We start from the raw sequence: 15,995 nt of genomic DNA, 5'->3' as shown, positions 1-15,995 counted from the left end.
TCTTATCTTGCTTATTCTAAGCAAAGTTCTCTTATGAATGCTTGCATTGAGACAACATTCAAATGTGAAGCTTTTGTTAGATTAAAAAAAAAAAAATGTCATCAATTAAAGCTATAAAAAAGGTTACCGATTTATTACCAATAGAAAAAACTCAGACGTCATATTTGCACTAGTGTTGAAAAATGTTCATACCCGAAGCAACTACTTTGTTCATCTAGTATAAATGTGGAATATCCATTTATTTCAATGTTCAGCTCAGTTGTGAAATGTGGAACTGAACATAACTTTGCACTGAGTCAGATTTATTTATGAAAATGTGTCCGTTACCTAGTGTGTTACTAGGTGTGTTAACAGAGCAACAGTTAAGAGAGTAAATAAATCACATATTTTAACATGAGGCCAGAGCTTACAAAAACAAGGCACACACCCAAAGCTCTGCCAGGGCACATTTTTAATCTGCACGCCAGGCTCATGGAGGGTTGACACTACCCTGCTGCTGACCTGAGCTCACTGGTTCATCTTCCTCTAATAAAGCCTTGGATATGCATGGATATCCCACTGATCCTACAGCACGTGAGCTGTTTGGAAAAATGTGCTTTGCAAACAAACAAGGCCGCGCCGAGTCCCTGTGGCACGCTGATAACGGCTTTACTGCTTCCTGCGGGGTCAAGGGTCGGGGAGCAGACCACCCCTTCATTATCAGGGGGGGCGTAGTAGAAGGGAGGGTAAGGTTTGGCAGCAGGAGGTTCGTGTCAGCGAGGGATCGTATGTAGCTGTCAACATGAAGAGGACAGGGTCAGTGTCAGAGGGAACGTGGACCCCTTCCTCTTCTCAGTGGCATGTGTGCACACGGATTTAAAAAAGTAGTTTTCAAAACAGATGAAACTCATCTTTTGGTGACTTTTGGAGGTGTGGAAGTCTTGAGAAGCTGCAGATTTAACAGCCGGTTGTGTTTTTAAATGTAAAATCGTGGTTCTCTCAACAGACTGGAAACTGATCAGTCAATCATGGGCACAGATTTGGGTATGAATGGTAGAAACATGTCCCAACTATTATCAAGGTGTTGATGGATTGCCCCTATCAATATTTTTTTTTTTACAGATTTCAAACAATGTAGCTGCTTTAACTCCACATAATCTTAACATAGTGATATCTGCAGAGTTGCCAGGTTTGTGTGTTTTCTGCAAAAAAGCATGCTATTAAGATAAAGAGTGAAAGAGCAGGATATTGGAGATAATCCACCTGATGATATGGCAAATCTCAACTTGAAGCTCTACACATTGTTGACTAGCAGCAGCAGCAGCGGAGTCGGTGAGGTGGAGAATTTGGAGCAGTCAGTATTTATAGTTTAAACATTTTCAAATGTCACAGCGCTGAAAATGACTTCACTGGACACTAAGTTCATTCAATCTTATATTTAGCTTCAGGTGTTACGTGTTGTTTGCTATTTCTTGATTGTTGACATGCTGCTTAATTAAACAACTACTTAACTACAGTTAAATTAGGACATCTGATCTTATTAAAAGAGCTAAAGTGACAGTAAGAGTTGAGCTTGGTTAATAAGAATGTTTTGATCTTAATCCAAACATGAATCTTTGGAATTAGTAAGATAAATATTTACAATTTAATACCATTTCTTCCCTTTTTCCAAGAGCAGAGTTATGATTGCATATGTATCATTTAGAGATGAACATTATTTATAAGTTAAATTACCCATAATTTGACAAAATGAACTGTTTGTGACTATCAGTAATAATTTAAGCAGCAGAGAGACACACAGACAGGTGAGCTGCAGCCTCTCAGGTGAGCTTTGATGTTGTGATAAAGGATCTAACCATCAGTTCAGGAGTCGAATGAAAAATAATACAAATATAAGTTTAGGAGATGATCACTGTGGCCCTGTCATGAAACTCTTAAGTTGTGTTGAATCTCAGGTGAGGTTTAAACATGTTACAGCAGTGAATTACAGAGCAGCACATTACCTGCAGATATCTATGCATTTATTGTACTGCCATATTTATTCAATAACATTAAAATGTAAAAGAAATCAGAGAAAAACTCATGATACTCACGAGTCCAGTTTCAGGCAAGTCAGCAAATACATAATCAGTAAAGTCAACATTTAGCAGAGTCAGGCTTTTTATGTGTGTATGTGTGTGTGTGTGTGTGTGTGTGTGTGTGTGTGTGTGTGTGTGTGTGTGTATGTGTGTGTGTGTGTGTGTGTGTGTGTGTGTGTATGTGTGTGTGTGTGTGTGTATGTGTGTGTGTGCATACATGAGCCTAAGAGGGGGAGAGAGTGATAGACAGCAGGAACTCTTACACAATTATTTTGGCCGCCCGACAAAAAAATGTCCATACCAAAAGTTAAAACCAAACATACGCCCTTCCAGTTATGTATTTTTATCATGCCAGAAAGTTAAAAAAAAGTGAGGCTGCATTGTACACTTCTATTAAATATATTAAATTTCTCAAAGGAGAACTTTGCTTCTTATTGCTTTGGTTTTGTACCAACAATAAAACACAATCACACGCGCTTATCATTTGGCAGGAGAGCAGTCTTTCGGGCAAAGAGTCAAAAAAACTAAAAAAACTAATCACATCTCTTCAGCTGACTTGGAAGATAATCAAGAACTAAAATCTTCAGTCACCTCACTGTTGTTTAATTTAAAATCACTGTTCACACCTGCCAAAACAAATGACACTGAAGAACAAACCGTCCCTGAGTTTGATTCAACAGCTCTGAACATGCCTGGTGTGAAAACACAGCAGATCTGACTCACTTCATTATCCTTTCTTTTTCAAACTCGATAGTGTAATAGAACTTTTTACTCTTAATTATATACTATTAAATGATTAATGCTTTATACTTATATTTGCAGGTACAATAGAAACTTCTTACTTGAATAAACCTGGTGTGAGAATGAGCAGAAATGTTATTAGAGGCAAACTGTGTGATCCGACCTGCATCTGTCAAGTTCTCAGCGGACAGATGTGGAGGCAGAGATCCTCTGTGAAGACACACTGATAAGTGATAATGAATAAAAGACCAACTGTTGAACCAATTAACTACCAAGGTTGTAAAATCTGAGGGTCCACAGTGCTCTGTGACGGTCTATAACGAGTGTGGCTGTGACTATATATCTGAGTGTTTGACGTCACTCCTTGACTCTCTGCCTAATCCAGATTTAGAGTCCTGTATGTGTACATGGAATAAAACTCTGAAAAACAAATTGATTCTTTGTAAACCCGTCTTCATCAGATTTCCATGAAAATTGGTACAAACTTTATTTGTGGACACACGAGTGTGCTATGAAAGCTACATCCTTTTTGGGAGTGGAATCACACCATCCATACGCAGGTTATATCTAATACCAGAGGTGTGTAATTAAATCTGGATCATCTAGACCAACAAATAAACTGTAACGTTATAGTTATCTGGCACCACTAATATAGATCTATCAATGTAATGATGTCAAGCATCTCATGTAACAGCAGAGCCTAAAAACAACAGCCAGCAGTGGTCACCATTTAAAGTGGTAAACATCCCTGTGTGACTCCTTACTGGTGATTCATCTGTGCACATTAAAAAGTGATGCTGATGCTGCAGGAAAATTAAACAGCAACATGTTTATTATGACTAAAATCATTTCTAGCAGATGTTGGATTTTGCGATGGTTTTGTGTTCTTATGTTATGAAAATCATATTTTGTAAAGACTGCATCGCCACCGACAGCAATCCAGATGTTGGTTTTGCTGCTGGTGTGAAGGTGATATTTTAACATTCATCTGGGCACTTTCAGGGAAACAACAAGATATTCTTGTTTGCCCATTCATGATATTTCATAAATCTTCCAACTATATCATTCATGACTGATTCCTCTCAGACAACAGAAACAAAAACACAGTCTGTAAATGTCATTTTCTCATCATGGTACATCATCTTCATTATGTTTTCCAGTATGTTTTGTATACTACTTCAGCATTTAAAAGCATCATGTACCTGCTGTTTTTTATTATATTATATTTTACTTTTATTTATTCATTCAGGAAAGTTACACTGAGTGGAAGCCTCTCTTTCTGCCTCTCTGTGGTTTTACTGGGTAGCTTCCAAACTGCCCAGTACAACCACAGTCTGATCTTCCAGCCACTGGAGTAGTATACTTAAGGGCCTTGGCTCAAGGGCACCTCAGTGGTGGTAATGAAGGGAGGCACTTCACTATCCACACCCAGAGTTATGCTGCTGGTTTGGGGATCGACTCTCTTGGCTGTGTTGAGACTTTTGAATCTGCTCACTGCACCAAGTCCAGCTGATGCAAACCCTAACAGAACAGACACCGTGCCTATGAGGAAGAATTACCTCGACATCTCGGAAACGTTCACTTAATGGCCTCTCTGTCACGTTTGGGCTGCTGAATATTATTCTTAAATTCAATAAAACCCCCTAAATTAACACATTAGTTTTACATGGACAGCAGGTTGTCTCAATATCACCCAGAATTGCTCGTAGTTAGTTTTACGTTGTCATAGATACCCATCAGTGTCGACTTAAAATGACGTAAGTTTCCGGCAGATATGTTGGTCTCTCGTGATTTGTTAGTGGAAAAACGATTCCCCCCCAACCACCATCACATGGAAATCAGTAACAGTGGAGCCAATGTCAGACTGAAGATGGAAATAGAGTGTAAGAAGGTTCAAATTCTGTCTGATATCAAGGCAAACAACCCTCCAGTCACAAGCTCGCTTCTCTAACCTTTAGGTCACCACTGCTGTTGAATAGATGGGTCGATAACCTCCATCCCCTACTCAGCACTCTTAACCCTGTATTGTAAAAGTTTTCTAAAGCTCCCAAAAAAACTGTTTCTAGGAGAGGAAGGTAGAAATGTAAAGATTGAAAACAGAAAAATTGCCACAAAATATCTAAATAAAAAGTTGACTGGTTGTGGTTTCTGAATAATATATATATATATATATATATCATGTTATAACAAAAATTGTAAAGGGGCCCCTTCAGAAACCACAACCAGTCAACTTTTTATTTGTACTGTGGCACAGATAACAATCTCAAACCACAAGGGTATTATTATAATATGCTGCTGGTTCACTGACCTTAGTCTATACATCCACACAATGATATCAAGTTACTGTATCTTAAACCTTCAAATATAGGAACAAAAGACCACATGGGTCGCACCAAACTAAACGACAACATCCCCCCTTGATAAAGAAAAGTAGAGAAAAGAATAAAAGTTTGACGTATTCGGGTGCATTGCTGGAATTTCCATTGAAAATAAACTTCACTGCTCGTACCGCAGAGTCAAGCCCGGACTGCAGTGTCATTCAACCATGTGGTGTTGACACAGGAGTCCCATCTCTGTGTCAACCACCGGCCAGCGACACAAAAGCGAGCTGGAAATGTGGAGAGAGTGTGTGTGTGTGTGGGGGGGGCACATCAGCCAGCCGCCATCTGTAGCTTTCAAGGCAACCAGATAGCAGATAATAGGTTAGGTAAACACGCACGCCAAGGACGAGTGGAAGTCAGCTCGGCTCTGCAGTTGAACCATTTGCATTTCTATCAGACATATGATTTTAGGGGTTTTTTTACCATTATTTGCCAGCGGGCGGCCAATCAACACCGCAACGGTTTAACAAAGATACCGCCCACGTCGAGCATTCACACCTGCAGCTAAAAAAATTCCAATTCCTCGAACGCCTCATGAATATGCAGATTCAAGACAGCTGCTACACTGCAGGTGGTGATGGTTCATTTGCATATGCTGCCTTCAGCGCTGTTTAATCCAAGCCTGCAAGTTAGGTGCGAGACTGTCTGACGAAGGAAGGTGTGACGACTTTACTCTGTGTGAAGAGGCTGCTGTACTACAATATTGATCATGACTTTATCTGCAAGTGTTGTTCATGCCCTCCAGAAATCAAGCCAATAGAGGAGTCAGCAGACCATTTTTTGGCACACAGGTGTAATTAATAACATTAATGATGGCAGAATCTCCACTAGTCTTACCAAATCAATGACTATGGTGTAGTGTGTGATGTTTCGCTAGTATTCATTCATGTTAATCGTTCCAACGTTTGCTTTTCTTGCTGTGAAAAAGGTGCACTATTGTATCATAAAGCATCATCCCTCCAAGTTTCATTAAAACTGAATGGTTGGATAGCAATGTCAGTTTGTTGGTTGGTCCACCACTTTGGTCCAGACTGTGCTTTCTCAGAAATATTGGTATTTATTATTCTAATATCAAGCACCTCCACAAGGTTGATATTTGTGTTTCAGACTAAGATATCTCAACATCTATTCAATGAATTCCTGTGAAATTTCTGATAGATTTTCAAAGAATTGGCACAAGATTTGGAACAGGCATTCATGGTTGGCAGATGATGCATTCCTATAACTTTGGTTATGCCCTGACTTTTCCTCTGCAGCCCCAAGTGGCTTCACGTTACTAGGCAACCCCATATTTTTGTGCACGAGCCCAAAAATAATGTACCCAAAATGAAAAGGCTACCGTTCAAAGCTTCTGATTAAAGTCATAAACCCAGTCTCATTTGAAAAGCAACTTGCCAAATTTATGGTGAATGACACAACTGATATTATGGCTCTTACAGGTGGGATGGTTTCATTCAACTGGTTAAGAGCCAAATGTCTCAACTATTGGACGGATCGCTATTATATGACATTTGCTATAAACATTCAACGTCTCTAGAGGATAATTCTAATAACTTAGGTGATCCCTAACTTTCCATTTGGCTCATCCTGAGGTCAAAATTTCCGTTTATCCAATACTTTGGTTTATGGCCAGATCACTGAAAATCTCATGACATTTTCTTTACCCTCAGCTGTACTAAAGCAAATACACAAACGCTAGCATGCTTACATGTAAAACTAAGATGATGAACCTGGTAACTATTACCTGAATGAATATATACCTAAATTATAATTATTAAATACTATCCATCTTTTCACTGTGTGCATGTTAGCATTTAGCTCAAACCAGTGCTGTGACTAAGCACAGCCTCACAGAGCTGCTAGTATGGCTCAACACATCAAACACTAATATGGTGCCAACATTTCTCCAGATTTCTTCCAAAAATTGAGTCATTGGTATTTGAGATTAGTGCTGAAATTATAAGCTTATTGACAGAAAATCCCTCTGCCAAAATGTTGTTAATTATTTAACAATTTAATTAATTTGTCAAGTAAAGATGCTGCTTGATTGTTTGTCCCAGCATCTCAAATTTGAGGATTTGCTGTTTTTCTACCGTTTCCATTTGGTATAGAAAACATTTCATTGAAATCTAAAGATGCACCATCACCACCAATGATGTCATCATCACAGATATAACCTTACATATCACATTTAATCACAATCACTTGACAGACAGAGAGACACAGTCTGATTTATAAAGTCAGTGGCTCACTTTACAGAGAAAACACATCCCTCCCTATTAACTGTAGAGACAGCCTCTTGACATAAATAACAAGGTGGCATCTCACTATGCAAACAGAGCTATTTGTGACTGTCTACGTCCTATTTGTGACGTACTGCTGGCAGTTTGATGATGGAAGTTAAGTTACATCCACATCCTATTTGTAGTACCGGTCCCACATTTAGACCTTAACCATTTTAGCTGAGCCCTTAACTGGACAGATCTGCGCAGCGAGGAAACGGCCGGCATCAAGCGGAGCCGTGTTGGAGACTCGAGTGAAGACTGAAGCAATGAGGAAGAAGAAGTAAAATGTACCGGGGGAAGACAAAGCCAGCAGAAGCAGAGTGAACAACATATCTGCATGGGTGTGGTATACATGTTAGCCACTCTATAATTACATCCAATTTATTTTGCATGACCAGCTAAGTTTCTATGTGCTATATAATGGGGTGGGGGTGTGGGGGGGTCATAAGCATGTCCACATGTGGTGCGTGTGGCTCCACGGTTGAAGACACTCTGCATCGGTACAGATGCTTCTGGCAGAAATGTGCTGACTCCTTAGAGGTTGTGATATAGATAACTGAGGTCTTCCAGCAATGCTGCGGCCGGTCGGGAGGCTATTTTGGGTCAAGTTAAGTCTAAGTGTAGGCTATGCTTAGTGTCGCCTTGGAATGGAGGAGCCTTCCGTCTAGAAAGAGGGTCAAGGCGGCGAAACACTGAAAATGTATCTGGGTTTCACTCTAATTACAGTGCAGTGTTGCAATGCAGCCTGTCACCATAACAAAGTCAGTTACTAAAGATCATTTGAATATCTGATAATTGGACTCCTGCTGCAGGGAAAAGGAGAGAGGGAAAGTCTGTAGTGCTGCTGCAGATCTATCTACAACTCAACCACAAAACTAATGATTTTCTCATTATGAAGCACTTTTTTAACTATTTAGTCTTAACAAAGTTTCCTCAATTACTAGTTAATGTCTTAAGACAGCTGGGAAAAAAATGGTTAATTATTCAGTTAATTAGACAATTTTGTATCATTCAGTCATTTCAAGTAGGAATCTTATACATTAATTGGCTCCTGCGTCTGAAAAGTTAGGATTTACTGCTTTTATCTGTTTTATATCACTTTTCTGTTAATTGAATATAATGATAATGTTGCCTGAACAATACAATCATTATTAAGGTGGGCACAGGAAACTTGTAAAGGGACATTGTTTAAACATTTTTTAGACTGTTGGACTATAAGCTGTTATGATAGCATCATCTTGATTACAGGTAAAGAGCAAGTTGATCACAATAAGCAACTTTAATCTAATAGCAACACTATAAAAGCCCATTTGCTGGCAGCCTGAATGCAACCCTTATAGTACCATAAAATACAAAGTGATGCCAGGTCAGTTATGTTACCCTGTAATGAGCTGAGTCTATTCAAAGCCAGCCTCTGCTGAGCTTCAGCTCCCTTGTTGGAAACATACACTCCTCGTTCAGCTAGTGCTGCAGGCAAAGGAGGTGTTATTCATAGCTTCCGTTTGGGTAACTTGGCTAGCACTTTAACACTTTGGCTATCACTTAAAAAGACAAACAGCAAGTGCGGAGAAGTAATACGACACAATGCGAGCTTCCTTCAGGCTGTTTCTCTTATGAAAGAATGTGGATCATGGCACGAGGATGCAGATCTAGTATGGAAACCACAAAAGTTATAGCCAAAACTCAACGCTCCAGACAAAGCAACAAAGAATAACCCAGACTCCCCGGTGGCTGTGAAAGACATTTTAAGAGTAGAAAATACACTATTTCCTCACAGTACAGTCAGGCTGCATCAAAAACAGATTTTTCCAAGCTGAAGTGACCCATTTCCATCACTACGCTGTGACAAAATGACTATTTAATGATGATAAATATCTATTATTATAAAACAAAAACTGGATATATAGAGTCATAGCACGTATGAGGATCATGATCAGGAGGATGTCAGACAACTTCCAGGTGTTGCCAATCAAACCTGAGCCACATAACCTCCTCTCACCAGCTATACTTTGTGTTTAGTGATATTTAGTAAACATGGCAAACATTATACCTGCTATAGCCTCGTGATACCAGATTTCAAAGATCACGGTAGTTACTTGAACAGCAGCAAGAACAGCCGCTCACAAACCTACGCCTCGGTGCATTTTGTTAAAGACCCAGCTCACCGGAAATGATGCTTCCCCCCTCTTCACTCTCCTCTATAGAGAACCGCATGTAACCGCCCCAGTATGAACATGAATGAGTGAAGCATTGAGAGACTGACCTGTGAGTCTATCATTACTAAACCTACTTCACATTTAGCTCAAAGCACTGCTGTGTGTAAGTACAGCCTCACAAAAGCTGCTTACATAGAGTCTCTGTTCATGTCCGACATCACTTCCTATATTATAAACGGTTTATTAAAAAACTGAGCTGCAATTTTGGACAGTCGCTAACCGTCCTCGTCATTTTAGCATCCATGAATTGCACTGCACTGGATTGTCGGATTCCTAACAGAAAGCGGTACACAAGACACTTTTTTTGTTCTATCGTTGGATTTTTTTGACGCCACTAGTTGATCAGTTTAAACACTCTGAATTCAGACGCTCAAATAAAAAGGCAGAAAGTAAATACAGCATTCTATATAGTAATCAGGGATTGATTTAGTCTCAAATCAAGTCTTCATCTTGTAGTTAGAGAGCTTTCCTAAAAGACTGACACAGTGCTGCTGTACCAACATGCCCTAATATCATTCCACTTCCAAAGTAACGCCAGCATAAAGTGTTAAATACATACCTTCACCCTCAAACTATGAACAGACAGTCATGCAGAAAATATGTAATAGCCTACTTTTTTTTTTTTTTTTTTCTTTTCTCAAATATAACTTCACTATCTAACCCAGGAATTCTGGGAAAACCTCCAAGTGATATGCAGTGATACATAGATTCATTCTGACTTTTTCCTCCACTGCATGTATTGTGTGTATTGTGTTTCATATGGACTGACATGAAAACCCTCCCCACAAAGCATTCTGGGTTAAAGAAGCGTGAAAGTGTGAAAGTATGACATACAGACGGGTATAAAAATTACACTCCGCTGAGAGTTACAGTGGAGAGAGTGGCCCGGGAACGGAGAACGGCTAGTGACCGACACACACTGATACAGCAACACACACACACACACACACACACACAGCACTATGGGTCAGTGGCTGACTCCTGACAGACTGACTTGGCTCAGTGGATGTGAACAAAGCACAAAGTCTGGAGAGGGCTTTAGACCCGGCGGGGCTTTTGTGTTTGCATGGTGCTGCTATGGGCGACGAAAACGCATCTGAACGTCCCATATCTGAGCTCCCACTGGTCCTCTGCCAGTCCTCTACTAACCCTGCCCCTGTTAGGTACTTTCTGCCCTAAATACGACCAAACTGACTAGCTTTTGAATATAAATCCTAGCAAAGACTTTGGAAAAACATCTACGTAATTTGTTTGCAGGATGCTTTTGTCTTCATTTAACACTTAATAAACACACTACATGCTGGATACTTAGCTGAATACTGCTTCTAGCACACAACTCATTCATGTTTCATAATTAACTTTCTATTCACAACTGTTTTTCCTGCAGTTTTCTAACCATTCAGTCTCTGCACCTCACTTATCCGCTCTTTGGCTGAGGGCCAAAGAGCGGATCTTTCAGCCGAGAGGGCCCCCAGCCTTTCTTTTTGCACTGTAAACCCCCAACGGCTATTGTCAGCTGTTGTCTCTCGTCAGCTGAGTTACAGTCTGGTCTGGTCATTAAGTAATAATAGTAAATATCTGCTCTAATCTTGCAGCTCATTATAACAAGCTTTTTTTTTTCCTTTTCTTCCTACCACTGTTAACCCTGCCTCTACAGTCGGGGCTTTAGACTTAGACCACTTATACCAGTTCCTGCATGCCTCTATGTCATTAGATTAAAGTATGCGTGTAACTTAAGCCTTAAGAGGTTTAGGGACCTATTTAATTTCATTATCAGTGTTATGCCCCTCAGCTGAGCATCATGAAACCTTTACAGGGGGGCAAATAAATAAAAATAAAGGTGGATTTTCCTTGATTGGATGCATCTTTGGATTTTGTGGGCTACTTCCTGTTAGCAAGTTAGTTAATTAGCTTGGCAACAGAAGCTAAACTACAGCCCACAAACTTATTACAGCAGGAATAAACAGTCGGCGTCACTCCTTCTCACTTTGATCCGCGCTGCTCATCTGTCACCACTGTTTAAAATAAATGATAGATGCTTTTTAGTTTGTGGTATTGCCTTTAATCGCCTCAGCGGGCAGGTTCAACAAGTCCTCACTTCCACATGAGCCCTTCCCCTCAATGTTAAGACGAACTATTGTGACGTCTTGCGCTGTGCAAATAAACCAACAGCGGCGCACAATCTATATACTGTAGTCTGGGGAAGTGTACTGTGTGACTCTTTCAATGCTGAACCTTTCTGCGCTTGAGTAAACACGCACGACGGACGCATATGCACGTTGAAAACAAATGATTTGAGTTCTTTTGCAGGAGTTTGAATGAACAGGAGGGTCTTTGTCCAGAGAAGCTGTGGGGTCTTAAAAGCGATCAAACAACCTCAAACGGACCCCTCGGCCCCTTAAAGAAACCCCTTTCTTAAAGCAGTATGCAATCATGGATCAGGCAGTAAAGCTTAAACAGCACCTTGTGGAGTTACTGGTTTTCCAAGATAAGCTCGACACTTTTTTTTCTTTCCATTGAATTTACATTTCAGGAATTTTGTTGACTCACTAGCGTTTCTGTGTAGTGAAGCTTTAAGCAGCTGAGAGGGAAGGGGACTGTCACACCCAATTTGAGCTGGCCCATGCACGTGCGTGGTGAGACTTGTCAACAGTCTTGTCAAACTATTTTGCCAGTTGGTAGTAGTTGAAACACGCTGCGGCAAACACATCACGAGGGCTCGTCCTAAAAGCAACGTGTCGACAAGTAAACAGCATTCAGTTTCAGTTACAATAAAACAACACTGACTTTAAATATCCTTATATCCTGATTCATTCATCACTTTAGATTAGACTGGTAGAAGTCTAAAGCTTCAATTAAACCAGCATTTCATTGGGAAAATGAGTGAGAGTGATTTCCTGAGTATCTTTTAGAAAATGAAGTGGTTTTAATATGACAGAGTAAAATAGAGCGTGCTAAAGTCAGTGTTGTATTTTAAGTTCCTGGAACAAGAACCAACATTCATCTCTCACTGGATGAAAGCCATCCTCACTTTTACTGCAATTTGCATTCTTTCAGGAAGTGCCATTCATTTTAAAACACATGGTTACATCTAATTTGGGGAAGCATGCATTTGCATGACTTTTCAAGATCAGTGGCCATAATTAAAGTTTGGAATTTAACTTCACAGCAGGCGTCCTGAATGGAAATAATGATGGGAAACTTACATGCCAATTGTAATACTTAACACAGGCTCAAGACTTATTAAATTAGCAAATGAAACAGATGTTGACTCAGCTCCATTGTCAGCTTTAAGGTTGTATTGAACTACATTATATTCTACAATCCAGTGGAGTTCAACAACACTATGAAGCCTCAAATCATTCCAAATTACCCAAAAACAGTATCTTTTATCATTGTAGTGCCAATTCATTGCATTGGTACAGGTGTTTCTATTTTTCTGGTCACTCAGTATATCAACTTGCAGCAGGCTTTTTCCACCTACTGTGCAGTTTTACAGGGACTGAACATAAAGGCACAGGCACACTACTGCTCAGTTAAACCTCCCTTTAGATACTCAGTTACACTGGTAGATATAATTGATCTGTGATGTGCAGGTTGCCTCGGGGGAACCTTTATTTGCAAATTAAGTGCTGCTGTAATTCACTTTGGATTACCTTCCCTCAACATGCATGTTCTACTCTGCTCCAGGCCTGTTGACTCTGTAGAGTTCCCAGGAAGATGTTTGGCCTTTTCTCAAAACAGAGACGGACATCTATTGACATTGTCAGTGTCAAAATTAGTGCCTCTGTCTCTTATAGAGCATAGTGATTCTGTATAAGTACATTAAGAGCCACAAAACTGGAGACAAAATCCATGTATGTCTGGACAAACCTGGCCATTAAAGATGATTCTGATTATTTCTCCCTCACTGAAGGGACAAAATCTCTAAAAAGAAGAAGCCATGGCTCTTAAATTATTAACACATGACACCAAAATCTGGCATTTCTAAATTATATTTGCCTCAGATAAGCATTTTCTGCTCTAAAAGTCTCAACAACTATTCTTTAGAAGCAACAAAAAGATGCACCACCAAGCAATAAAGCAGCCCCAAAAATGCCTGACTCGTCATCACCAATATGTATTTTTTAAAAACAGCATCACAATATGGATTTTCCCCTCTACCAAACAAAAGATGGAATCAGGAAGCTCTGGACAAACAATGATGATGCACTTTTGTGAACAAGTGCACATGATGGTGAGTATTAGTATTAGGGACATATGAGCAAATGCATGCATGAAAAAGATGGAAAACACAGACTTTAGAGGAAAGAAACAGGATGAGTGCAACAGTACAGTCATTATCTGTCATTTTCCATCAGAAAAGATCTGCAAATGGCCTTGAATGACATTTTGGATGAGAGGAGAGACAACTGTGACGGATGTTTTGTTTTTTTCCATTATGCCACTGTCACTGTGCCACCTCACCAGCTGGGTGGGAGCGGCCTACTTCAGCACAATGGCACACATTAAGTGTATGGACTGAAGGAGGACCAATTCTGTCTCTTCTTTGCTAAGAAAAAAAAAGCTAACAAGCCTGAATTGATAGTATAACAAGCTTGAATCATTAAGAGCTAAGACTGATGTGTCCAAACTTACAAAGAGCAGACTTGACAGTGTTACAGAAGCTTGCACTGAACGCTCCACTGTCCTTTCCTTGAAAACCTGGCTGTCAGTGAAGCTCTCCTTTCATCGATTTGCTGTCTTTCTGCAGGAGGCTTTGAGGAAGAGGCCTGGCTTTGGGAGAGAGAGAGAGAAAGAGAGAGAGAGAGAAACACAGGCTGATTGTCTGTCTCCCACCCTCCTCTCTTGCTGTCTTTCTCTCTTTCTTTCTCTGATACCTCAGCCATTACAATAGATGATATCATCCCTCCTGAAGCATGCCACAGTGTGCAGAAAACCAGCACCATGTGTGCGCACCTGTGCAATGGGCGTGATGCTCTCTATGTGTTTTTCCCCCCCAGCTATGTCCAGGCACACACATTGAACATCACACATTGCAAAACTGGTCTTTTTTTTTTTTTTTTTTTTGCATAAGTGCACCACAAACAGACCCGAGGATGTGTGCAGAAAAGCCCGCAGCAGCTATGGAGAGGTGCTCGGCTGATACGGGTCACCGGCGTGTTGAAATGAAATGAGGCTGATAATTTATAGGAACTGTGTGTGTGTGTGTGTGTGTGTGTGTGTGTGTGTGTGTGTGTGTGTGTGTGTGTGTGTGTGTCTGGGCAGATGCTGCTGTGGACCCGCAGGTGTTTGCTAGGCCCGCTGCACAGACTGACAGGTGGCACCGGGGCAATTAAGACGCAGCTACGCATTTACCGGTGGATGGAGAATTAAAGGAACATTTTTAGGAGACTTACCTCAGAGCCACACGGACTGAGCTTTCATCCTGTCCCATCATCATGATTCCTCATGCAATAATCGATATATTAAAAAAAAAAAAAAAAAAAACCCAGGAAGGGAAAAAAAGCAGGATTTCTCTGTTTTGGCAGCTTGCCTTGGTAAAACAGCGAGGAAACAAAGTGCGTAATGTGACTACCCCACCGGCAGGCGAGCTGGACCGAGCCACGGAGCTGCTCACCTCGCCTTCAGAGACGCCATTTCAAAACAAACACTAAAAAATTGTCCCACATGCAGACTGACGCTGCTGCTTCTGCTGCTGCTGCTGCTGCTGCTAGGTGAGCCATGGACACGCACACGCACACACACATTCATTATACCGTGCACTGTGCCTCTCTCTCTCTCTCTCTCCTTGCTCCGTTTACGGACCGGGGAGGGAGCCGCAATGCGTCAGCAAGCCACGCCCTCTCATTGGAAAACGACGGCGAGATGACGTCATGACAAAAAGGTAATGAACATTTTGTAAATAAAATAAATAAATAAACATTACAGTAAAATAGTCTGATGTTTTGGGACAGATTTAGGGCAGATGACACCATTCATTATGCATTGGACAGAGATACTTCATTTTGGTGTAATCATCAAATGTCATTGGCACATTCCACATACATGAATCATAATTATTGTTTATTTTTTTCATTATAAAGTTGTTTTTGAAAGCAGTAAAAAAAAAAAAAAAAAAAAAAAAACTCCAGTCTAATATGTCTTTATTTCAAGGTTTTTTTTCGGTCTAATGTGTCTAATATGAAAATTGTACTACTAAATGTAACATAAGGTCTCAATAGCACTTTTTAAAATATTATATTATTAATATACTTAGTCATTATTTGGCATCATTTTTGTATTACTATTTTAAAAACGTACTTTTAGTTTAGT

General features: G+C 40.2%; 1 protein-coding gene across 1 annotated transcript in view; it reads right to left on the bottom strand.

Annotated features, from left to right (window-relative positions):
- kif21a (kinesin family member 21A) overlaps positions 1–15,123 on the bottom strand; it is a 60,056-nt gene extending 44,933 nt beyond the window's left edge. Inside the window, exon 1 of the mRNA XM_062420807.1 lies at positions 15,080–15,123. Within this exon, the coding sequence (XP_062276791.1) occupies positions 15,080–15,123 (44 nt within the window). The remainder of the gene's footprint in view (positions 1–15,079) is intronic.
- Positions 15,124–15,995: the final 872 nt, after the last annotated feature.

The sequence above is a fragment of the Scomber scombrus genome, chromosome 6, assembly GCF_963691925.1.
Source record: "Scomber scombrus chromosome 6, fScoSco1.1, whole genome shotgun sequence".
In the NCBI taxonomy this organism is placed as follows: domain Eukaryota; kingdom Metazoa; phylum Chordata; class Actinopteri; order Scombriformes; family Scombridae; genus Scomber; species Scomber scombrus.
This window is presented reverse-complemented; position numbering and strand designations above follow the sequence as displayed.